The sequence below is a fragment of the Marmota marmota genome, unplaced genomic scaffold (genome assembly GCF_001458135.2).
Source record: "Marmota marmota marmota unplaced genomic scaffold, marMar, whole genome shotgun sequence".
In the NCBI taxonomy this organism is placed as follows: Eukaryota; Metazoa; Chordata; class Mammalia; order Rodentia; family Sciuridae; genus Marmota; species Marmota marmota.
Genome location: NW_025999880.1, coordinates 6457114 through 6484371, shown reverse-complemented (window position 1 = coordinate 6484371; position 27258 = coordinate 6457114). Strand labels below are relative to the sequence as shown.

Below are 27258 nucleotides of genomic sequence, written 5' to 3'. Positions count from 1 at the left end.
TGGGACTCCGAAAGGCAAAAGGCTTTCTAAAGCTCACAAAATGAACTGGCAGAGCCAGGACAAAAGCCCAAGACTTCTGACTATTAGTTCACATTATTTTCTCTATATCATACTATTTACCAAGTAAAAATTACTGGAACCCACAAGAGAATTTTGAAGCCTACCCTGGGAACTTTAAGCGTTAATGCCCCTTGCCTATGATTTGAGCCATTTGTAGAATGGGGATGAGATTTCTTGAGTTTTCAGAAGATGAGAATTCTCAGCAAGAAAAAGTCGGTTTCACTCTGATCTCCAGGGGATTAGGGTAATATACTAAAGTGAAGGGCATCTTAAGCCCTTGCTACTTCTACTAGCTTTAGAGGGTCACACCTCAGCCCTCAGATTCCTGCATTTCTAACTGGATGGATCCTGGGAACAAACCCACCAGGACAGACTCTCCAGGCAGTTGGCCAACTCCCAATCAGTGGTCCTGATCATGATGTTAAGAATCTAAGAATCTGATTTGTCTCTTCATGTGGATAAACCAGCTTTAATCAAAACAACTTTATGTGGTAATGACTAGATGGATCTAAACACCTTAGCACACAATTTTTTAATAACCTAGTCCCATGGCTCCTTTCCATTTTATCTGCTACCACTTATCCTCCTGCATTTCTTGGACAAAATTTCAGAGCAGTTCACCTTACCTTGGTGAGCTATCATCTAATCTCATGTCTTTGGGCCATTGTCTATCCTGCTTCTTCTGCAGAGTATTTCTTTTCCACCTCTCACCCAACAATTAGATTGAATCAATAAATGTCTGCATGGATAAATGGATGGATGAAAAATGAATGAGGCAATGAATAAATATAATTTGAGGAGCACTAGAAAAACTTGCTTCTCTTAAAGTAATTCCAGTTTCCATTCAAAAAAGTAAAATTAAACCTCAATTATTTAAGTTGCCTCAACTTCCTTGCAGTTGATACCAGTCTTGTGAAAATCACCTATAAGGTATACAGCAATGAGTTGAAATAATGTTTATGATTCTGAAGTTGGAGTGGTGACTTCACCATTTACAGGAACCCATGATCCATTTTGTGTGTAGCAGGAGAAAAGGCTTGCAAACTCTGTAGTTGAAATTAATACTATGTTGCTTCTTCTGACTCCCTCTTTTTAAATAAATATAAACTTGGAAAACAAATGATTAATTAATTAAAATATATAAATGAAAATAAATAACTTCAAGCAAGTCCTTATGTTATTATTATGGCTCAGAATTTGACGCAAAGTAATTTATCATTAGATGCATAGTTAACTTAATTAGGAGTTTAACTTTCTCCTGTGATGGCTGGATTCAGATTTTTGATAACAAGAGAAGTCAGCAAGATAATTTTGGAAGCTTGGCACAATGGTACAAAATTCTAGGCTTAGACAGAAGAAAGGGCTCTCATAATGAGGAACATGTAGGCATTGGGCAAAGCTCAGTTAGATTCTGGGTGAAGTAATACTCGTTCTGGGTACAAGGAAAAAAGAGAAATAGACCCAGGAAAAGAAAGTCAGGAAACCCTGATGACACATATTAACTATTTCATAATTGTTGTCCTTTCATTTATCTCAGACCCATTCAGTGAAGACGGCACAATCCCAAGAAAATGGCAGTTAGCATCTTGGCTGATCCTAAACTATCCATTCAACTATCAATGTATTAATCTACTGATGGGGTCAGGGCCTTCATGATCCAATCACTTCCCTAAAGCCCAGCCTACAGACATTGCTGCACTGGGGACAAAATTTTTAACATGTGAGTTTTGGGGACCATTTCAGATCCAAATCATAACATCCTGTATATTGTACCTACAATTTCAGGCCTTTTACAGACTCCCTGAAACCAAACTTTAAATTTTGTTCAACTCCAGGTTAAGAGTCCCTGTGTTCAATTAACACTGGCAGACTCTCAAACTTTGTTAAGGGTTTTTCATATTATCATGTCACTTAATAACTCAGTTAAACAACTACCATCTTACTTAATTAACTCATGAGGAATCATAACATCACCCCAATTCATCAGAATGTATTCTTTCTTTTTATGTACATGAGAAATATCTGGAAGGCAACTCAAAAACTGATGTGTAAATGCCATGACAAGTTAGATAAGGGGGAGTACAACCTTCTCCTAGTGTTTGTATTTTTCCCACATGTGATGTCATTTGTTGGGCTTTTTTTAAAAAACTACTTTCAAAACCTGCATTTTTAACCCTCTCAATGGATAAAATATGTAAACTTAAAAATATCAAATATTCCCAATATTTTCCAAAAAATGAAACCTTCTATTATACAAATTCATATATAATATTAAAAACATTTATTTCCTAATCCTAGCCAAGGAACTAATAAATAAATTATATATTTTCAAAATAAATTTCTTTGCAACATCATTATAGCACACCTTGACAACACATGGTACTTCTGTCTGTAACAATTATATGTTTCTTGGGGTCTTCTTGCCCTTTAACTTGCAAATTAGTTTTCAGTAGGCTTATAGGATCATATAGATTATATACTAGATTTTTTATACACCAAATACTAAAATAAATATACTTTTACTTCTTCATTTTCCAGTGCCAGGAAACATTTACCCAAACCTCCTTCTCCTCACACACTCACATTTTCAACTATTTCTTCCTTGTTTATGTTAACAATTTTTTTAAAAAACTAAGTAATAATTATTCAATGTTTATTAATGAGTTTTGAAAATTAAAACCCTGAAATAAGAGATGCTCATTATTTTTTAATCTTAACACTTAAATATAAAATGGCAAGGATTTTTATAAAGAAATAAGGATAGTAAAAATCTTGTAAAACTGCCATTCAGAAAGACTGAAATATACTATTAAGTGGTGACCCTTAAATTTCCTGAATTTTGATTTCATCCTTGACCCAACACCAATAGGCTTTTAAATTTCTGTTTTAAAATGAAGAGTCTGTTCCCTAAAGGGCATGGCCAGAGCAACGTAACCTCTTTTAGCCTCTGCCTGGAATCTAGCTGTTGCTTTCACTTACTGCTAAGAGCTCAATGGCAGGGGTTGCAAAGGTGAACTTCAAGTAGAGTCCTCCACCAGTTTCCCAAAATGGAGACAAACATGTGCTGGGTCTGCAATTGCAGTTGTCCAGGTCTCCAGAGGCCTGGCCCTACCCCAGGAGGGTGAAAGCAACAGTTGGACATGCTGCAGAGCTCTCTGGGGATTACCAAGAGCACAACAGCAGTGGATGATATGGTCCAAGCTTCTGTCAACACCATCCAGCAATTACTAAGAGGAGATTGATTCATCTTGGTGATCAAGTTGAAGTAAAAGAGAAAAAAAAATAGAAGAAACATATTTAGAAAGCTCACTGTTCTCGAGTATGCCATATCTTCATGGGAAATCTAGGTTATCTCTGCACAATGTCAGTGGTAAATGAGCTGGGCAGACCAACCCAACCATTCTACACCAAAGGTTTCTTCAGAAAATAGAGACTTGAGGCCTTGTATCACAGAGGCATGGAGAGCAGCAGGAATTGAGGTCAGAGGTGGTACAGCTGAGTCATGACACCTAACCCCATCAGCTATTAGGGAAGCCACTGGACAGCCTGAGAATCAGCTTCCTGATTTAAAATACAGGAGTAAGAAAGACAGAGCTTATGAGATATAATTGTATTCAGTGTTCCTCTTTACACCAACACCAGTCATCAGATTAATATGAATTGATCAAGTCACTCCCCTGCTCATAACCTTTCTCCGGCTCCCCTCAAGATAAACACCAGTCCTTAGTACTGCATGCAAGGCCCTTCTCACATCAGCCCATCCCTCAGTCCCCAACATCTTGCTTTCCTCTCTTGTAAAACATCCTTCTTTTACCTAATCATGCCCAACTCTTTCAACTCGCTTTCAAATCTCCAGGGAGCTGCCTGGAATGCCCTTTTCCATACGGTAAAATCCTACTCAGTCTTCAAAACTCAGACCATAAGTTATCTTCTGTTATCCCATTGTCCATCCCCAGCATTGCTCACATGCCTGATATAGGCAGAATCTCATTTTATTGTAATTATCTCTGTCTTTATCCATCTGTCTGTGCACTATGAGTCCTTCTAGGGCAAAGATAATGTCTTATTGGTGTTTTACAACCTCATCCCCTTGCACTGTGCCCTCAATCTTAAAGATGCTTAGNTCTCTCTCTCTCTCTCTCTCTCTCTCTCTCTCTCTCTCTCTCGGATTTCCAGCAAGAAGCCATGGAACTAACGCACATCTGACTGGGCTTGGGTCTGCCTTTGCCTAAAGGCGTTTTTTTCCCATTCTTAATAAGGCTGATCTAGTTTCTTCTCTGCAAAGGGAAAACTTTTGTGGGGGAAGTAACAGTTTCAGCAGCCCCAGTGGTAACAGAGCATTTCTTTGATCTCCTGCCACTATCTGAGTGTTGTTTTCAAAGTTATTTAAGAATGAAAGCATGCCCCCCAAATTCTACTGTCAAAGGGGATTCAGCTCACCTCAAATCCAACCAACTTTGAGGTTTTGAATGTGTAAAATTGAGATGGCGACAGCTACGTAAATATTAAATGAGCAACGAGATGTCAATGTTTTTATTACTGTTTGCAATTGAACTTTGAGTAAAGCTGAGCCAGTTACATACACCTGGAAAGAGATCATGGTTTTTGATATGACCACGATATATTTAATTTGGACATTTTTAAGTATACAGTGCTGCTAATAGCTCTTGTTTTTTTTTTAAGTAAGTTGTTGAACTTCAGTATTCACTATGCCTATGAGAGCTTGTGATGCCAAATATTTGGGTTTACATAAAAAGTTGGCTCACAAATGCCTAAGGATTAGGAAAAACCAAATTGGATGTTCAAGGAAGTCAGACAGTTCACTCCTCACAAAGGTGGAGCTGATGCTGACCCAAGTTCTCTTCATACCTCACTGGGATAAAAGCACCAATTTCTTTCTGGTCTCCCCACCTGTGTAGCTTTGCCTCTCTCCAATTTTTCTCCCATAAGCTATAGAAGTGATCCTCCTAAAATCCATATCTACTCATATAATATCCAGATTTTACAATTACTTTAAGGTACCTTCAAATAATGTGGCCCATCTTAGCAAGACTCCAGGCTGCTGTCCCATCTCATCCCAGGTTAAAGTCATATTCCCATTTCACCTCATCTCTTCTTCTGTGTCCCATGCTTTGCCTTGCAGTTTCCAGACCCCTCTCCCCCATTTGTCAGTGTAGACTCAGGTCACCCAAATATCTGGCATCACAAGCTCTCATAGGCATAGTGAATACTGAAGTTCAACAACTTATTCTTGAAAAAAAAAAAAAACAAGAGCTATTAGCAGCACTGAATACCTTTGCACACACAGCAACCTCTTCCTGGAGCACCTTCTGCCACTCTCTTCCCGTGGCTGACCTGCACATCCTTCAGGGTTCTGCTAGAAGCCAGTGTGTCCAACAGGATCCTTAACCACCATCCCCAAATTGGCCCCATCCTGAGCCTGTCCCTTTCATAACACTTATCATGTTATATTTTAATCCTGCATTGACTTTTCTCTCTCTTCTACTGGGTTGCAATTTTCATGAGTGTAAAAATCAGGCTTTAATCATATTTACACCCCCAGAACTTTTCAGTATCTGGTCCCTAGTGGAGTGTCAGTCAAAATCTGACAAATCAATCAGCCATTCAGCACTAGATTTAAAGTTGGATTTGATTTCATAAACCAAATGTGCCAGCAATTAGCTTGGCATTGGGTATTGGACAAATAGATAGAAAATTCAATGAAATCAATTGTCTTTATTTATTCAAAACCTATTATATGTATTTCCTTCCAATAAGTTCACATAATTCTCTTTCCCACTATCTATGGGTCAAGTCTTTTACTCCCCCAAGATGCAGTTATTACCAAGGACTTTCTTGCCTCACCTTGCTTATGGTAGAGTAAATAAAAGACTTTAAAATCTTTCCTCCATCCTCTTCTCAGTGGTAACCTCCTTTGAATGTTTGCAAAATAGCAGTGCTATTCTTCTTTATCAGTTTTGAGTGTGACAAAGTCTCTTTTATTAATTGAATTATTATCTGCATTCATTTAAAACATCTTTATCAAGCAACTACCATGTGCCAGTTGTTGTCATGGCCCAAGATAAAAGCCATGCAAAGGTCAATCTGCCAGTTAAACAGATGAGCTTGAAAATACTCAACATTATACAGTAGAGGTCCAAACTACTGGTTCAAATATGTTTAGTGAATGTTGAAAATTTATAGATATCATAGATAAGCAGAAATGCACAAACAAAAGTCAACAAACATAATAGCTATAACTGTAACACTAGCCCAAGAAAGTAATTAGTGCCTTCAGATAGCCCTTGCTAGGATATACATTGTACATTGTGATGTTCAACTCCTCAAAAAAAAAAAATCAAACAAACAAACAAAAAACACATGATGCTTACAACCTGAAGGTTTTCTTTGATCCCCTAAAGCCTATTTGGAATCCCCAAGAAAAGGATCCCCTTTGTGAATCTACTTAGATTTGTGCCTTGATGTCAGTCAGTCCGACTATCCACAAGTAGCACAGGCTGAGCCTCAGAGGAGAAAATAAGGCCCTCATCTCCCTAGGAAGCTGTGAAAGGCATCTTCCTGACTTGATGGGAAAACCTAAAGATTGAATTTTTCAGGATAAATAAGGCACCTTGTTGAGTAATCTACAGTAGAATGTGAAAACAAATACAGGAGAAAAGAGCCAGGAACAGCACATTCCCCTTAATGAGACAGAGGGAAGAGGACAGTGACTGGCTGCTCCCAAGGTGGTCTGGCTCCCTCCCTCCCTTCCTTTCTTCCTACTTATTTATACTCTCCTTCAAATTCCTCTAGGTCTGGGTAAAATCTCCCATATTGGAGTTGGCTTGTTCCTTGTTCCCCCATTCAATCACCTACCTCAGCTTACTTGTCTCCAGAGGAAAGAGAAACAGGTGGAAAAGAAGATTTGGGCCTCATTCAGAGCTGGGAGTGCTCAAAGCAGGCTACCGAAGGGCAGAGGAGGAGGAAGACTTGGTATCAGGAAGGTTACATAACATGAACCAGGCTCCAGTTATGGGTTAGCAATTTCTAACAGTTTTCTGTGACTGTTTACAATGCTGCTTTTTTTTTTAATTAGTACTTATCTTGGCCACCATCATCACATGAAGCTGTCATGAAAATATAGAACATCATCATGAGACTCACAATCTCCCACATTAGTACATTTCCCTGTTCTACTCAGTGGTCGATGCCCCCCACGCTCCCTCCCTCCCTGTTGAAACCATAACAGGGAAATCACAGTATTGGAGACAGCCTGGCCCTTAGGGGGAGGGGATAGAGACGCCAACTAGCATAGCAGCCCTGCCTTAGGTTCACAGAGCAGAAGTCTGGTATTGCAAATACTTTTTGTAAGCTGTTCATAGCTGGATCTTTCTCTGGCCCAAAGACCTCAAAAAAGCTGTTGATCCTTTTATCACTTTCTCTTCATATGGAGTTATAAGTATGATAACACAGAGAGGGGTTCAAATCCAGATTCTATGTTGAGGGGTTCTGTGAACTAAAGCTAGTTATTTAAAAGTTTTGAGTCTCATCATCTTCATCTATAAAATGAGAAAAATACTACCTACCATAAAGAATCAAGTGAAATACTTACAAGTAAAGCACAATGCCCAATCAATATCATAGATGTCTCCCAGCATCCTCCAAAGATAACTGATAGTTTTTTGTGAACCCTTATATATTTTAACTCATGATTTTCTTTTTACCTTTTTTATTCTGACATTACACACATGCTGTATTTTAAAGGGTAATCTATAACCTTTTAAAAAATAATTGGAGCAATTTTATTAAGAATAACTGCCAGCCCCACCCTTTGTTCATGGGTTTTTCCATTATCACAAAACACCTGGCCTCACTCTGCATCTAGAAATATCCTTCACTGGGACACTTATGTTCCCACAGCCACTGTTCTGAGGACTGGGCTGGAATTCATGGCCTCTCTTTAAAATGTGCTCCCAAACAATGGAGTACAGATTAGGCAGAAAAGATGCTATACACCCTTTTTGTTTTAGGGGTTCAGCTGGCAACAAGAAGATGGGGAAGTAACTGGCACTTTTTCATTCAACAGCTATTTTTTGGAACTGTAAGTAGCACTATGTTGACTACCGTGATAAATACAAGAGTGAGACAGACACGGTGTCTGCCCTGAAGAACTTACATGAAATGCTCATTTCGCACAAAATTTCTGAATGCCTACAATGTGCAGCTCCTCTTCTAGGCCTTAGGGACACAGCAGGGGTGAAAATCCCATCAAACACACATTTTCTTACGTAAACAAACTAACAAATAAGACAATAATGAGAAATGCTAAAATTAAAATAACATGCTAGAGTGAGAGGCAGGAAGGAGCTTTGTAGAAATAGTGTGGTAAGTGTGAGAAACAGAAACTTCAGAGGAAGCAAAAGAGATAGAATGCAAAGAGAAGAAGGCCACATGTGGTAACATACACCTATTATTCCAGGCTTAGGAAGCTGAGGCAGGAACAGCACAAGTTCAAGGCCAGCCTTAGCAAGATCCTGTCTCAACATTTTAAAAAGGGATGTTGAACATTTTTTCATATATTTGTTGACCATTCATATTTATTCTGTGAAGTGCCTGTTCAGTTCCTTTGCCTATTTATGGATTGGGTGGTGGTGGTTGTTGTTGTTGTTGTTGTTTCTAGTGTGAAGTTTTTTGATTTCTTTATATATCTGGAGATTAATGTTCTATCTGAGGTTCAGGTGGCAAAAATTTTCTCCCATTCTCAATGCTCTTTCTTCTTGTTCTTGATTGTTTCCTTTGCTGTGAAGAAGCTTTTTAGTTTGACACCATCCCATTTACTGATTCTTGATTTTACTTCTTGCACTTTGGGAGTCTCGTTGAGGAAGTCAGTTCCTATGCCAACATGATATGGTGCTGGGCTTACATTTTCTTCTAGTAGGCACAGGGTCTCTGTTCTAATACCTAGGTGCTTGTTCCACTTGAGTTGAGTTTTGTGCAGGGTGAGAGATAGGGGTTAAATTTCATTCTGCTTATGGATATCCTGTTTTCTCAGCACCATTTTTTTGAAGAGGCTAACTTTTCTCCATTGTATGTTTATAGTGCCTTTGTATGTATGAGATAACTGTATTTATATGGCCTTCTATTCTGTTCCATTGAACTTCATGTCTCTTTTGGTGCCAATACCATGCCTTTTATTGTTACTATAGCTCTGTAGTATAATTTAAGGTCTGGTATTTTGATGCCTTCTGCTTCATTTTTCTCGATTAGGATTGCTTTGGCTATTCTGGACCTCTTATTTTTTCAAATGAGTTTTATGATGGCTTTTTATATTTCTATGAAGAATGTCATTGGAATTTTAATTGCAAGTGCATTAAATCTATACAGTGCTTTTGGATTAGAGAAATGCAAATGAAAACTACTGAGGGCTGGAGTTATAGCTCAGTTGGTAAAGTGCTTGCCTTGCATGCACAATCCCCAACACCACACAAACACACATACACAAAAAAAACTACACTGAGATTTCATCTCACTCTAGTCAGAATGGCAATTATGAAGAATACAAGTAACAATAAATGTTGTAAAGGATGTGTGGGAAAAGATATATTCATACATTGCAAATTGGTGCAACCACCCTGGAAAGCAATATGGAGATTCCTCAGAAAACTTGGAATGGAACCACCATTTTATCCAGTTATTTTACTCCTTAGTGGATTTAAGTCCCAAAAGACTTAAAATCAACATACTACAGAGACACAATCATATCAATGTTTATACCAGCTCAATTCACAATACCTAGGTGCTCTTGAACAGATGAACGTATTTTAAAAAGTGGTATATATACACACAACAGAATATTACTTAGCCATAAAAAAGAATGACTTTATGGCTTGCCAAAAATGGATGGATCTGGAGACCCTCAAGCTAAGTGAAAGAAGCCAATCCCCAAAAACCAAAAGTCAAATGTTCTCTTTGATATGCAGATGCTAACACACAGTAAAGGTGAGGGGGAGGAAGAATAGAAGAAGCTCAGTGGATTAGACAAAGGGGAATGAAGGGAAGGGAGAAAAGTAGGATAGGAAAGACAGTGGAATGACTCTATAATTTTCCCATATTCATATATGAATACACGAACAGTGAAACTTCACATCATGTACAACCATAAGAATGATATCCTAATTAGTATACGTTATACTATGTGTGTGTATAATATGTTGAAATACATTCTGCTGTCATGTATATCTGAAAAAAAATTTTTTTAAAAAATTTAAAGGGCTGGGTATATGGCTCAGTGGTAAAACATCCCTGAGTTTAACCTCCAGTACCAAAAAAAAAAAAAAAAAGAAAGAAAGAAAAGGGGTATGTAGAAGAAGGTGAGAGCCAGATCATGACTCCATGTAGGCTTAAGGGTGGCAAACTGTTTTTGAAAAAGGTCAGAATGTAAATATTTCAGCTTCTGAAACTTACACAATCTCTATTACAATTCTTCAATTCTGCCATCAACACAGTATATAAACAAATGAGCAGGGTTGTAGTCTAAAAAATTTTTATTTAGGGACTCTGAAATTTAAATGTCATTAATTTTTCATGTTATGAAATATTTTGATTTTGTTTTCAACATAAAAACCATTCTCAGCTTAGCAAATCTCAATTTGAAAGCCCCTGCCACAGTCTACATTAAGAAGTTTGAATTTTATTCCAAGTGCACCAGGGAACCATTACGAGGTTTCTGTGTAGAAAAGTATTGTGATGATTTATACTTTGAAGAAATCATTCTGGCTTAAATGGACTGGAGGAAGAGACTAGGTCCACTGTAGGAGTACAGATGTGAAAAGATGGTGGCTTGAGTGGGTGGTGATGGCAGTAGAGTTAAAAAAAAAAATTGTATGGAGACCAATTTGAAATATATTGTGAAGGTTAAGTTGAAAATACATATGCATAAATCATACTATGAAGTATAGAGCACAAATGCCAGAAAGAATGATGCTGAAATTACTCTGGAAAGTCAGAGAAGATTCCCTAAATTGATGGAAGGTAAGCCTTTCATTCAAGCAGGTTTTTGACAAAGGAGATGATTCAGGCAAAGGAGAAGAGACAGGGAAAAAAAACTAGGGTCTAGATGGGCTTGATATCTCTAAACTTCCTGTCTTGGTTTGTAAAAATGTGTTATAATATTGAACCATGAGCTCTTTGTGGCCAGGGACCATGTCCTTTGCCTCCTCACAGCCCTGCAACCTTGCTAATCAGTAATCTAACATCATCATTTGTGACAACATGAATGAATTTAGAGGCTATTTTGCTAAGTGAAATAAATCAGGTACAGAAATAAAAATATCACATGACTCTCTTATACATGAAACCTAAAAACCAAGTAAGCAGCATAGAAAAGGGGAATCAAATGGTGGCTACCAGAGGCAGCAGGGAGAGGTGGGAGACTGGGAGGTATAGGTCAAAGGATACAATGCTGCTGTTATGTGGGGTGAATAAGACCAGAGGTCAAATGTATAGCATGAGGACTGTAATTAACATTATGGTATAATATACTGGTAATTTAGTAAGATAGTAGATTTTAGGTGTTCTTTACACACACAAGAAGGATAGCTATTTGAGATGATGGATGTGTCAATTGGCTTGACTGTAGTAATCATTTTCCTGGTATATTAAAATGTCATGTGTATACCTTAAATATATACAATAAAAAATTTTAAATAAAATAAAATTTCATGGCAATGATAAAAAATAAGCTTGATAAGTATTTATTGGCCTATTATAAGCTGTGGCATGTGCTAATTGCTGGGGATAGATGTGTTCATTGTCCTTACAAAGTCACTGTCCTATAGAATTAGAGATAATTGCACAAGTTTCTAATTTCTGTACTTTGGAAATTAGAGACTTGTGCAGTTATCTCTAATTCTATTATATCTAGATAGAATTAGAATTATCTCTAATTCTAATACAAAGGCGCAATCTTTGGTGCTTTAAGAGAGATAACGGGACCTAATGTTTTGGAGGTCAGAAGAAGACATCTGTGTGGAAATGACATTTACATTGACGGCTGAGGGGAAAAGTAGAAATAATTAATGAAAGTGAGTAGGGAGGAGAAAGAGAATTTCCAGTAAGATGAACAACACACATGAATTTCCCAAGAGAGGAAAGTGCCCAACATGTCTGAGGATCTAAAAACCAGAGAAAGAAAACAATTAAGTGTGATGAAATTGAAGCTCAAGGATGAAGAAGCATCCTAGCCTTCATCCCAGTCTTAGTAAGAAGTGATAGTGGAGTCGGATTCAAGCACACCTCACCTTCAATTCCCAGTTTTGGCACTTGGGTTAATGGGTAGAAATACTGAATGAATGACTTAACCTGTCTTGTAGGAATTATAAGAATAGATGATGAAATTATTTATTGTGAGAAACAAATGGTGAAATTATCTGTAAAAGATACTGGTAGATTTTCACAAAGTATTGGTTTTCCATCCCTGGGCACAGGTTAAACATAGAAAATCCTGTGAAAGGAAGATTAAGTTAAATGCCCAACAGAGTCTTTACCTTGTACCTCACAGGGAACAAAAAGGAATGAGGAAGATTGTCTCCCATCTACCAAAGTCTACACACAAGTCAAACCCAGTCTACCTGAGCCCTGGGTTCCATACTTCTACGGAAGAAACTGGAGCAGATGTCCAAGACATTATTGCATGGATCCACTGAGTTTGATTAGGATCTTTTAAATGGGTGTAATAGGGAAATAAAAGAAAAGCCAGATAGAGTGCCTTCCTTTAGAAGGCTGCCTGGGATGTTTTTGCTTTTGCCCCTGTGGCTGGTTGACTTTATTCCATGAGTGCCCAACAGATTTTGGAAGCTGTAAACTGGGCATATGTCTTGGACCTTGTGTGTATAAATCAAACTACTACTCACATGCTCCCCTTGCTTTGTATCCTTTGGAAGTGTAAACTAGCTTGCCAGAGCTCTCTCCCTTGGACAGCAAGAGTATCACCCTATTGTAGAAAAAAAAAATACAGTAATCCCAGAAATCTATTCCAGGACAAGAGCTCTTGCCCCCGACACTGCTGCTTCTTCTCTGGGGAGGAGGGGTAGGGCAGCATCCTAGCCTGCAGCTCTGTAATTGTCACTAGGTTTTGAGTCCCTCTTATTGCTCAGCTGTATCCATTATAGTCATTAAAAAGCTTATCCTTCTTTCATGAGCAAAAATTATCCCAAGAGTTTCTCAAAAAAAAAAAAAAACTAAACAAGTGACAATCTAGCCAGACATCTTACAATTCAAGGTCATGGCAGTGTACCAAGGAAAAAGAAAACATGGAGGAGTCTATCTTAATTAGTGAACTATGTGCCTATTTTCAGATCACAGTGTCCTCAAACTGCCTATTCACGAAGCCCAGATAATCATGAAATAAAATATTATAACAATGTATAATAATAAATTATTGCTACACATAATAAAATAATTACAGGGAAGCCCAGATAGTCCTGTTTAGGTTCTTCCATGCCATCAGGAGAGCTATCTGGCATGCCCTGCCATGCATGCAGTCAACCTTCAGGTTCATCTCTCAGTCCCCACCTCTGCCCTCCTGATTGCTCAGTCAGGTTCACAGATGCTTGCAGGCTGCTTCCTAAACCAGTTTCTGGACTGGCCCTGTCTTAGGCAGGAAGAATTGGTAAAGGGAGCCTGGGCCCCTTCCTGCTGAGTAGAGGCCTGAGCAGTGGACTGATTGGTAACCAGCCTTCCACCCTAGATAACAGTCACTGTGTCACTCCTGACTCTTAAAAGAATTTAAGTACCTTGTTCTTGACTCTTGCATGTAAAATGTTACTTAAATTATGCCTGAGAATCTACACCCTTCAGATACTATAACTTACAGGTCAGTATATATTCCCCTTCCAGAGTTTGCCTGAGCAATCACCTAGCATTTATCCAGTGATGAGACACTAAATGCTTAACCAGCTCTGGGGTGGGGGGAATATATTTATAAACACATAATCACACATGAATCTAAGTCCACTATAAATATACAAATGTTTTATTATTACCTGTAAATCAGTAAAATATACTCTTTGCTACAGAGTACTTATAACCTATTGATTCTCCTAATATGCTTTTATTGCTGAATTTATTGAATCTGTAGCCAACTTACAGCTACAATGAATGAACAAGTGTAATTTCCATGTAAATGTTGGTTGATATTTTTATTACTTAGAAGAAATAAAACAAAATGAAACAACAAAGACCTATGTTGGAACTTTACTCATTTATCGGTGACATAGGCACTTTGTTGAATCAAATTATAGTTTTTGAATATTGGAAGAATATTTCCTCAATTTTTTGCACAATTTTTAACTTTAATCTGTTATAATATTATAGAAATTTTTAACTTTAATCTGTATTATTAATATTTTCTTCATCACTGTCTTAAGTCTAGACCAGTGGTTACCAATTTTCTCTTGTAAAGGGCCACATAAGCTATCTGTCACATATTCTTTGTGTGTATTGTGTTTTGTTTTGATTTTACAATAATCTTTGAAAGATGCAAAACACAGAACAATCCTTAGCTTCTGAGGCATAAAAAAACAGCTTTGGACCAGATTTGACTCATAGAACTGTCATTTGCTGATACTCAGCATAGATAGTTCATGAAATAATAAATCAAAAGTGGTTTATACTATTGGCTGGTTTCTGTGTTGTAAATATTCCCACATGGCCAATTTTAAGACCCCAGTTTAATATCCCTGAACACAGAGACTGAGAAGGGAGTGTGGTAGTACACAGTGTATGCTGTTTCTACCATGCAGATACCATGATGTCAATCACCTCAAAGGCATAAATAATAGTAAACTGCAGTAAAATCAGGAACAATGAGTTTTAAGTTTCTGCTTTTATATAATTTATTTAACTTCATGTTTATATAATTTAACTTTCTGTGATGGCTGAGTTGACAAAATTTCTGAAATTTTAATGACATGTGGCTCAACTGCAGCACCCTGATCCATGGATCCCATGTAAGGGTAGATCTGGGGCAAGTTCTGCCTTCCCCCACCTCCTGTTTGTGCTGCTTCTAAAAATTCACTATCACAACACATAGTCTTAGAAGTGACATGATATGGGAATTTTGTACTCTGAACTTTGTGATCAGTCTGAGATCTTCCTGATTCTTAGTTCAATATTATAAAAAAATAATAACACTAAGGAAAGTTTGGGGTTTTTTTAAATAAAAATCTTAGGTAAAGGAAAAAAAATGATTTCTATGTGACCTGTGGTTTGAGGATTATTTATGCTTTCAGTATTTCCACTAGTGCACTTTATTTAAACTTTCTCATCCCAGAGCTATAGAAATCAGGATTGGGATATACAGTAGTAGAGCTCTTGCCTAGCATCCTCAAGGGCCCAGTGGGTTTGATCCCCAGCACTGAAAAGTCAAACAAAAACCCAAAACCACAGAAATCAGTGAAGGAAATTCTACTTGCAGATACTCCTGATTGAGTTTCCAAAGTACCTGAGAGGTGAAACTCCACAAATGTCACTGGAGAACTTAGGCTGCTGCAGCTGGGCTTCTGGGCGACTGGTATTCATTTAGCAAAAATTTCATGCCAGGCATGGAAATAGAGAACTATTCGTATAGAAAGAACAATAAAAATAACAACACCTTTCATTTAGAAATCCAAAGGGATCAAGAAAAAGAATAAATTTAGTAAGAGCCATTATATAATAATTATTGGGAAGGAAATTAAGAAGCAAAATGGTTCAGACTATGGAGCAAACCTTTTTTGTGGCCTTTTGTGACTTTTTTTAAAAAGCCTGAACTTTTAGACATCTCTGCTCCCTAAGGGTATCTCTATGCAGCTTTCACAGGACAAGCAAAGCCCAGAGAGTGTATAATAGTCACAGATAGGATCAATTCATTTTTGTGGATGGCAAAATCTGATAATCAATAAGTAAATATTGCCTTCCAATTCCAACTTTGTTTTTAATCTCCCAGAAGTAGTAGGTGCAAGAAGGCTTTCCTAGTGTCAAAAGAAAAAAAAAAGCCTTTGGCCCTTCATTTAAATCATTGTTTTTGTAGGGAAATTTAATTTGGGAAAAAAAAATGTTTTTCTAATTAACTGGATGGCTGTGTGCTATGCAAACAATAAAGATTCTTGTTTGAAAGTAAAGCATGCCCCTGCTCCTAGGACTACCAAGGGAATTTAAAATAAAAAATGCAAGCAGCTCCAACCTCGTATTTTGCCAGAGCTAAACAGAATTCCCAGCTCCAGAGTTTTCACGTCAGTTCCCAATTTGAAACCCACAAGTGTTGAGTGGGTTCATGCTGTATTGAGACACCTCTTCTCATCTCTAGAAATGACGGTATTTGATCTCTGTCTGGGTTTCTGGGCACATCCTTCCCTCCCTCTCTTCCTCTTGTGCTATGGTTGGCCTGAAAGGTTAGAAACTGCACATTTAGATGGATCAGAAGAAGATTTCATAATACTGTAGTGCTGGGCTGGGCAGTCTAGCCAAATTCCATTCATTAGCTAAGGCGCCAGGGTGAGTGTGACCAGTAAGAATGCTGTTTTGGTTCCATCGAAGAGCTGATAGGAAATAGGAAATGCACTTTTTTTTTTTTTTTTTTTGGTTTCTGAGAGGCAGTATGGACAAATAAAGAGTCTGGGATGCTGAAAAGTGGATTCCAGGAATTAATCCCTATTTCAGCCCCTAACTGAGTAACTCAAGCAACTGCCATCCTCTTTTTAACTGTGTTTCTCTCTATTCTGACCCAGTTTTCTTATTCTTAATGTACCAATATCAAATTTCTGTCTATCTTAAACTTTGAGCATTCCAAGATCAAGAATCAAGCATTTAATTCATCTGATAATACAGAGCCTCCTACCCTGCTGTAGGGTCTAAGATGGGAGCTTTGGATGTGGTCCCTGCGCTCAAAGAGCTTATAAACTACAGGGGAGACAGATCTCTTACAATGAAGCAAGTGCAATGTAAGAAACATAAAAATTACTATGGGAAAATTGGCAAGTCAGGGAAACTACAGTTAGGGAGGAAATTTTAGCCAGGCCCATGTAAATGCAAGGATAGAAGCTTTGGAAGAAGAAAGTAGAGGAAGAGGGAGAACAGCAATAAGCAATGGGTTTGAAGTCAAGTGCCTGAGGTCAAGTAGAGTGAGGGTGAGGCCTGGGGAAGAGGAAAGAATATTGCTTTTCTGATACACGCCTCATAATATATGAACAAGATAAAACCACCCTGGGCTTTGAAGCATTTGAGACTTTAGAGAGAATCTACACAAATTAGATTTTGTATTTTTTGTAATCAATTGAAGAGAAATCAATTCAACATTTACACAGTATTATTTCTTTATGCTCTTGCTTTTGCATAGTCTTTGCCCCTCAAAAAGCTGGCCCGAGGCTTAGAAACCCTACTTCTATTTTGCAAACCTGAATAGAAACAGTTTCTGTGATCTATATCTTAAAATTGTAAGTCTTAAATAGTTTAAAAGTTCACATACATGGCTCCAGTTCTTCAGGGATGTAAAAGTAAGTGATTTTCTCAGGGTTTTACATGAGGTCTTTAAACTACCTACACACAACTTGCCAGAGAGAGCATGCAAAGTTGCCTTCTTAAAATTCCCTGTTGCTCTCAAAGGAAGTCCTACTTATTGTGTGTCCCTTCTTATTCTTTAAACTATCCCTTTAGTTTCCATGTGGCTTTGTGCTGAAAGGAGTCTATCACCCTAAGGAAGTACATAGAGGGAAGTCTGTTTGTTGTCCCAGAATACATTCTCCATTCCAGCAAGGAGAATTTCTTTCCTCCAGTCTGAATCTTCTTTCTCTAACCCCTTCTCCTTCAAAACTTAGATGTGTTACAAGATCTAATTAGACTTAACTGTTTAAAACCCCTTATTAACGCCAAAGCAGAAACACGCCTCCTTACAAAACTGCTTCAGTTTTTTTTTTTTCCAAGAAGCCAGGCCCTCTTTTTCCAGCTGAAACATTCTTTGAAAAACATTTCAGTAAAACATGAAAAGGTTTTATTTAAAAATGAACTGAGTACTATTCAGAAAGTTTAAACAGTGTATCTTTGAGCAACTTCCTATTAATGACTTGCTATCTAATCTGGCATTGCTCCCACTAACCCTCCCACTGCTCTTCCTTTGGGAAGTCATCCTTAATTCTTAGTCTGGACTTGAAACCCTTGACTTGAAACCCTGGGTCTGGAGCTCCACCATAGCAATCAATTATGTACATCTCAATGGTAACCAAAGGACATTTTTGCTTCTAGAATTTTCCTGTATTCTTTGCCCTTTCTAGATGTCCTTGCACAACTGCTTCTCATTTTTGTTTTGTTTATATAAACTCCCTCAATCATCACTTTTCTTCTTTAGCTAGAATTAGATACAACATTATTCTCTGATGACAAACCCTCTCCACTTTGATTTCAAAGTCTAGAAACAATGAAGCCTGGCTTTCCATGTGATTTCAGCTTCTCAAACTCCTGCTTCATTGAACTTTGCTTTGAATCTCATTACATGTAAACAGTTACTTATGACATTTTTTACCCAAGATGCATTTTTCAAGAGCTAATAGCTCATAATCAGAATAAAACATTTTGAAAAATAGACATGTGTATGATTTATCTAACATATATAATAAATGTTTTAGAATATGTACTTTTCAGGAGATATAGGCCTCATTTGAGAGTTACCATAAAATCATAATCATTTGATTCTAACTACACTTTCTACCACACCTGAAAGCTTCAAAGTCAGGAAACTAGAAAAGAAAAATCACAAGAAAGAAAAATATATACATGTTAGAGAAAGTACTGTTGTCTACTCTGAAGGCATATGTGTGTACATATAAACATACAATCAAATGTATTAAAGAACTGGAGAGGAAAAAAATGAATGATACTTCTCCTGTTCAAGTTAAGAGAAAAAGACACATCCCATAAAACATAATACAGGGTAGTAAATCTTATTTTTATATAAGTAAAGACTTTAGGACACAAATCAGGTATATTTAATTAAATACTACTGAGCAAATTTAGAGTTAATTTTACTAGGTCTTAAAAGATTACTAGAACTTCACCAAATGAAGGTTGGAAGATGAGTAAAAATACACTAGGGCAGAAAAATACATGAAATAATCTGGTGATAGAAACTTCCAGAACAAAGACTTTCTTCTGGCAAATGGCAGATTAGAATAATAATGTAAGACTGAAATCAGATATAAAGGTCCTTGCATGCCTTGCTAAGATTTTGTTTAATTCACAAAGCAACTATACACTATGAAAAGATGTTAGGCCAGTGTTAGATCTATATTTTTAAATTATAATTCATGGTACATTCAGATGATTGATTATATGTAAAGATTAAGAGACAAGCTGAAAAATCAATTAGAAAGCAAAGTTGAAGGGCTATGGATATAGTACAGTGGTTAAGTGTCAATCCCAGTAACCCCCCCAAAAAAATTTTTTTTCAGAAAGCAAAGTTAATGCTTGCAATCATAAAGTCCTGTTCTAGGGTTAGTATCGTGGGACAGGAAGAGGAGAACTTATAGCACATATTTTAGAAGTAGAAACTACATAGTTATCAACTGGTTGGGTAATTAAAATGGAACTGCCACTAGCTACCACTGAGAAAACCCTCTTTTTGCAAAGAGAAGTACTTAGAGAACACTAAATGGAGTGTGAGACACTCAAGTGGAGATTTACAGAAGAAAGTTAGAGCTCAAGAGAGAGGCTAGACCTAGAATCACAGCTTCAAGTCTCATAGAGACAAAAAAAAAAAATAAGGTCAACACTAGGGACAAGTACATGGAATGGGGGGGCGGGGTGACAAGGAACATCACATCAAAGGGAAAGGAGAAAAAGAAGGCCAGAAAGAGGAAGTCTGGAAAAGGCAGGAGAAGCAAAAGAGAGGGTGCAACAAAGACAAAGGGGAGAGAAGGTTGCAAAAACAACCAAGAGGCCAAAGGGGCAGAATGTCTCAAAAAGTTGTTGCCAATTGGAGCACTAGGAATTTTAGAAGAGGAAATTCAGAAAACTGAAGAAAGCAAACTAGATTTGCAGGGGCAGAAGGAGGAGGAGCAGGGGATGCCGCTCCAAATCATAGGAATGAATGACCCAGGAGAAGAGTAGGAGTTGGGGGTGGCTTGGCTTGATTTTGAGGTATTAAAATCAAGAATATACCTTAAATCTCAAGGCCACTACATTGTCATCATGAAGCATAGAAACATTGAAGCCTGGCTTTCCATGTGATTTCACTTCTCAAACTCCTGCTTCATTGAACTTTGCTTTAAATCTCATTACATGTAAACAGTTACTTATAACATTTTTTACCCAAGATGCACAATTTATCCTTCCTGACCATGGCCTTTCCAACCAATGGAGGATGTTAGGAAAGAACATGGTTTCACAGTAAAAGTGGGTATTAGAATTCAGATGATTTAACTACAAATGAACACCTACCTTGGGATGTCACCAGGGAAAAGCATTGAATAAAGGTAATCCGCAAACCCCTGATCCTAGGGGCTGCAAAGAAGCCCATGAAAAAAGCTTGCAAGAAGATATCAGGAGGGAAGAGGAGAAAAGGAAGGGGAGACATATAAAGTATTGAAGGTGGAGGAAATGAAAAAAGGCTTTTTTTATTTCGAATGTCACTGGACCCTTGAAAGAGCATTTTCAGTAGAGAAATGAAGCAGAAGCCAACCTTGGGAAGTAAATAGTGGTAATGTCCTGATGTACCCTTCAATTCTCATATACAATAAATGATTTATCTTCTATATACAATGAACTGTTATATATTATCTGCCTAAGTGTGTGTATATATATTCATGAACACACACATACACACATTATGTTTTATATAGCAATGGCCTTATGGCAATACTATTCAGTCATGAACCCCATCAGGATATTTTAGTCAAGGACAGACCAAATACATATCACCTGGTGACATCATGGCCAACTTAATTTGTGAAAGTACACTGTATGATATTTACATACACCAAAAAAAATGCCTTCCAGGAGAAGTGATGCACACCTATAATCCAAGCAACTGGAGAATCTGAGGCAAGAAGATCACAAATACAGGAGGCTGAGGCAGGAGGATCGCTTGAGTTCCTCATCAACTTAATGAGGCTCTAAGCAACTTAGGAAACCATACCTCAAAATAAAAAATTAAAATAGCTGGGAAAGTAGCTTAGTAGTAAAGCATCCCTGGGTTTAATCCCCAGTACAAAAAAAAAAAAAAGAATTTGAGTAATGATACATTTCTCAGAACATATCCTGTTGTTCAGGGTCATATGACTATAAATTATATTTCATGTTAAGAAAATCACAAAAACATACACATACCACAATAAAATATCTTTTGAGGTTCAAAAAACTCATAAGGTATATTAATTACTATAGAATTATTGCTTTGGGGCTCCTCTTTTAAAAAATACTGGTGATTTTGGAAACACCTAGCATCCCAAGGAGGATTGTTATTGTGCCAATATAAGGAGAAGAAGGTGAACAAAGTTTGTGAAAAGGATTATATGCTAGAGTTTCTATGGTGCTTCTTGATTTGACTAAACTTCATTCTCTTTCTCTCCTTCCTGTCCCCTAATCCCCCACAGTGGAATGGAGTATGTCTAAAGACTTTTCTCCCTTGGCTGGAGAAATCATCATGGATAACCTACAGACGCTGAGATGCACAATCACAGGACTTAAGACGGTAAATGTCCTTGTGGTAGGCTTACCATTCCCTGTCACTGACATTTGTGCTGGGATGTTGGTAGCAAATGCCTATTCTGGAAGCCACAGCCAACACCCAGTCCTCTGGCAACAACTGCCACTCATTAAGCATGATATGTCTGGTATCCATAATCTGAATTTCACAAAGGAGTGAGCAGACAGCATGAACCACTTTGTAAGTTGCCATGTTCTAAGGAGATCAGAAAAAGACTGGCCTCATGCAAGCCTTGAAAGCTGCTGCTTTCTGGATCACAGTCTAATCTTCGGGGGATCAAAGGCTCTGAGAGATCCAATTTTGACTCCCTGTCTGATGGTAAAAATAACAGCCCCATCTAGCCTCACCCCCACAGCCTTAGTTGAGATCAGTCATCAATTGGAGTCACACAATTTCCTGAAAGATATCCTTTTCCCTTGATTAAAAAGAAAGAAAGAAAAAAAAAACTGTCTAAATTTGCTTTCACAAGAAAGAAACTATATATGGTGGAGCTATGTTTCTCAGTAACCTAAACCAATTTAAACTGTGAATGAAAAACTGGCACAAACCATGTTTATTTGTACAACCAGTATAAACTCAAATTATTTATGAAATTATGAACCATAAGAGCATGTGAAATACACACACCAAGAAAAAAAACAGAAAATTAGTTCAAACACAAACCCTGTATTTCCTCAAATAACTACAATATAAAATATTTTAAAAATTCTTTCTTTTAATAAAAATTGTTTTAAAGTAAAAAAAAATCAAAACTTCCATATTTTTTGTTCCATTCAAATAATATCTTAAGAATTTTGCATGGAGGCCATAGAGGGACAATTCTGTTGTTTTCTTAAAGGTTAATCAATTAAAACTATTATTTGAAAAATATAATCCTGAAACCCAGTACTAAAAAGGTGCATTAGGTTGCATCTTTTTAAGCTTTAGCCATCTTATTCTAATAGAATTCTTGGTGGTGGGTCACCACCAAGAATCCTGACTTTTAGTCTTAATCACTTGTCTATACCAGGGGCCAGAACTGTGAATTACTGGAGCAAACAAACCCCGGAGTGGGTGGCCCCCCTAGATGCTATCAGCAGAAGACTGATTCCAAACCCATGGCTCACATGGTGGAAGAGGGCCAGAAGGAACCCTAGGGAATTTCCATTGCTTAAAAGAAAAAGTGATATGGTGATAAAAATGGAAAACTCTCCATAGACAGTTTCTCTAATATCTGTACTAATTCCTACAGGGATTAAGTTTTTCCACTTGGCCATCCAATGAGAGCAATGCAGACACTATCCTAATCATATAAAAGCCTAGAAGTAGATTTACACTTCTACATAATCCTTATAACCTTGGGGTGCATAGAAATCCATATTCAGTGTTAAAAAATAACTTCATAGTATGGTAAGGCCAATATTATTAAATCCCTAGCAAAAAGCTCCACAAAGATATATGATTTTTTAAACTTCAAACAACATTTTACAATTTTTGCAAGCAATATTTCATCAAACTCTGGCTTCTCAAATGCTTCTTTGATTCATTAGAAAAAAAGGAAAACCTCAAAGCAAAGAAGAAAACATACAAAAAATTCTAATGAACTATCAGCAAACAAAAAACAACTCCTTAATTCTTAATGCCATAAAAAAATTAAAGAATATAAGCCATTATTTTAATAATAGTTTTAAAATGGAAATCAAATCAGAGTTAATTTTTAAAATGTCTGAACAGCCAAGTTAAGGATGCTTATTGCAGCATTATTTGTTGTGGGGAAAAATGGAAACAATTCAAATGTCTACCAATAAGGGATGGTTAAATAAATGACAGTATCTTCTCACAGTGAAGCCACTGAAAGAATGAAGCAAGTTTTTAATGGACTGTTCTGAAAAGATATTCATTACAGCTTGTTAATTTCTAAACTTTATCAACTAAAGGGGTGATGGCTGATGCCTCTGGGGAGTGAAAAATAAGAAGAAAGAGGAAAGAGTAGAGGTCACTGTTTTGGGTAAACCTTATAGGACTGTGTAATTTTTAAAGAGTAGTGTTTGGCCGGGTGTGGTGGTACACGCCTGTAATCCCAGTGGCTCAGGAGTCTGAGGCACAAGGATAACAAGTTCAAATCCAGCCTTAGCAACTTAGCAAGGCCCTAAGCAACTTAGACGCTGTCTCAAAATTTTAAAAAATTTAAAAAGACCTGAGGATGTGGCTCAGTGCCTAAGAGCCCCTGGGTTCAATCTCTTGCACCAAATAAAATAAAAAATAAAAGTAAAAATTTAAAAATTGGTGTATAAATTTTGAGGCTTGCCATTTTGCCAGGTTGGTGGCACATGCCTAATATCCCAGAGACTCAGAAGGCTGACACAGGAGGATTACAAGTTCAAGGCCAGCCTCAACAACTTAGCAAGACCTTATCTCAAAATAAAAAAATAAAAAGGGCTGGGAGGGTTGGAGATATAGCTCAATTGGTCAAGTGCTTACCCCACACGCACAAGGCCCTGGGTTCAGTCCCCAGCACCAATAAAAACAGGGGTCGAGGCGGTGCTGGGGATGTGACTTACTTATTAAGCACCCTGGATTCAATCCCTAGTACCCCCAACACACAAATTAATTAATTAATTAATTAATTAAAGGGAGTGGGAATTAGGAAAAATAATTATAACATTTCAGTCTTTAAAACCAAAAAATACATAGAAACAAGGCACTTTAATATGGCTACTATAATTTATAAACATAATGCTCAAGAAAAGTCAGAAAGCTATAGTATGGACAGAAGAGTTCAAAATGGATGAGCAAGCTAATGCAAAGATCTGCTTCTAGGGAAAAAAATGATTGACTGAAATGTCTAATGTATTATTCTATTTCAATTCTTTGCAGGGCCAACAATATTTTGTTCAGGTCTCGGCTTATAATATGAAAGGATGGGGACCAGCTCAGACCACGACACCGGCATGTGCCTCTCCTTCTAGTAGGTGCTGGCTACTCTCAGGCCTGGCAGCAGGCTCCAACTCTAGCTCCCTCTCTGTGGTGCCCTGGCCATCCCCTCTCACACTACTTGCAACCCACCAGACCTTCTCAGGGCAGCATCTCAGACACAGAATGAGTGATTCCTCTGCAAAAACACTCCTGGGACAGCAGCTCAGTAGGTGAAAGGAGAGGGAACTTGGAACCAGAAAGACTGACCTTATATCCCATATCACGTGTGCCTTCAAAATCAAACTCTCAAAACTGCAATTCAACATCTATAGAATAGGCCTAATCATATCCTTTCACAGGGCTGTAATGGGAATGGAGAAACGGTACCGTGGGAGCTGCTGGCCCAGAGTACATACAGTCCATTTTAGCTCTCCTCTCCCCTTCTTTGCCCCCAGTGGACACATCATATCCATTCCTTAACAGAATAGAATCTAACATTTTACTCATCTAACATTCTGAGTGAAGAAATACTTTCTTGCTAACAGGCTCTGCAACAAACACAATCTGTATCATTTGTAGTGTTGGCTGAGAAAACCAGCAAAGGCCTCTTCTATTAGCTTGAAGATTAATAATTCATGCCTGGTATGTTTGGTGACTTTCTCCTAACCAGAAAAGGTAGTTAACCAGAACAAACAACTCCAGACAGATGATAAGATAGATTTTTCTCTGTAATGAGCCCAGAGCCCTGGATTGTGTTTTCATCTTTTTAAAAATATGTCACTAATGTGATAGTTAAAAATGGTATCGTATGCTTCTTGTGAGAGTTCAAACTACTACATCCTTTATGGAACACAATTTCCCATAAGAAAATTTTCCCTTAAGAAAATCCCTTTCCTTTTATCCCATAATCACACATCTAGGAATCTAACCTAAGGAAACAGAAATATAGATAAACAATTATATACAAAGATGGGCAGTGCCACAGTATATGGATAACAATGAGTAATGAAGAAAATAAATCCAATATTAATTTAATAGCTAAGTAAAACATGATATATACGTATTCATCATACTATAGAACCAAACATAGCCACTAAAAATGGTATTTCAAAAAAGTCATTCAATACATGAAAGAAATTTCTACTATACAAATTTTATGTAAAAATTATAATAAAAAATGTGGAGATCTTTTCTGTAACATTTGATCATTAATTTACCTATACTTAGATACAGTATCTGTGACTCTTGATAATTATCAAAATTTAACAGTGGTCATTTAGGTTATGGGATTATGATGGGCTCCTTTAGTTTATTGTTTTATATATATGTAAATTTCTCAAGTTTTATAACAATACTTTACCCAAGATGAACCATGAGCCAAGCAATACATTATAGACTTTCATATCTCTCTCTTAAGCCTCACAGCAATCCTTTATCTTCCTCCTTGTCCTATAGATAAGCATTATTATCATTATTGTCTGTATCACTATCAAAATTAGAGATAACCTTCATAAGACTCATAATATGCAGAGCATCAATCTAAGTACTTTACATGGATTGATCCATTTTACTAGATAGGGAACTATTAGCACAAACACAAATACACAAATTGGGATTCAGAAATGATGTTCCTTTTCCCCAAGGTCACAACACTTGGTAAGTGTCTGAGTGAGGATTCAAACCTGAGCTGGTCAAGACCCTTCTGTGTCTCCTGTGCCATAATAACTAACCATCAGGTAGACAAGCAGACTAAGAGCCAACCAAACAGCCTGACCACCACCTATGGTGGGTTCAAATAGCTATACCAGTTCATATAGAGCCAGAGAGCTCCAAGACCCCTGAGTCCCTCTGAATTTGATGACTTAATTACTCCAGTCTTATTTGAATATCTTTATGGCTGAAGATTTATCAGAAACACAAACTGAAAATTACAAGATGATGATACTAAAGGGGACCATCTGTGACTAGGGAAGCAGGGAGTGTGTATTATTGGAGATGGAGGACAAAAAGTACATAAAAACACAAAATATATTAATTGCCATTGACCTGAAAGTGAAACGGGGAAAACTCACTCCAAATGCATACCCATGCAGATTCTAATCTATATACAGATGCATAAAGTTCAGGTTCAATTCTATAAACTACAAATGTGTGCAGATACCCTCTCTCAGAGCATATTTGAAGAGCTCACTCTGGAGTGACAAGAATAGTTGTTCAGGACTCAGGGGAGTCATTTATTTGTTGGTAATTTAAATAGAATGCTTTCTAAACTGGTATGTGTGATTAGTAGGGATAACTGGAAAAGAACTGAAATCCTAACATGTGGTAATAGTTGCTGTAGACATGCCATATCACTTGGAAAGAACAATACAAAAACACTCCCATTCTATTTATAAACAGAGTATGACATTGTGATGTAACATATATCAGTATTCAGATATTTACTAGAGGACAATGTATTCTAACATGACAGAGTAATTGGAAATTTGGTAATATGTTCCAGTAAGCTATAAAACTTTTTTATATTTTTACAAAAGTCCTTAATGTGTTTTTATAGACCTATGTTATAT

General features: G+C 37.2%; 1 protein-coding gene across 2 annotated transcripts in view; it reads left to right on the top strand.

Moving 5' to 3' along the window:
- The window catches only part of Ankfn1 (ankyrin repeat and fibronectin type III domain containing 1), a 336634-nt gene that overhangs the window by 245461 nt on the left and 63915 nt on the right, over window positions 1-27258 (top strand). For both annotated transcript variants that reach the window (XM_048788565.1, XM_048788560.1), the window contains 2 exons: window positions 21681-21778; window positions 24650-24740. In XM_048788565.1, coding sequence (XP_048644522.1) covers window positions 21681-21778; window positions 24650-24740 — 189 coding nt within the window. The remainder of the gene's footprint in view (window positions 1-21680; window positions 21779-24649; window positions 24741-27258) is intronic.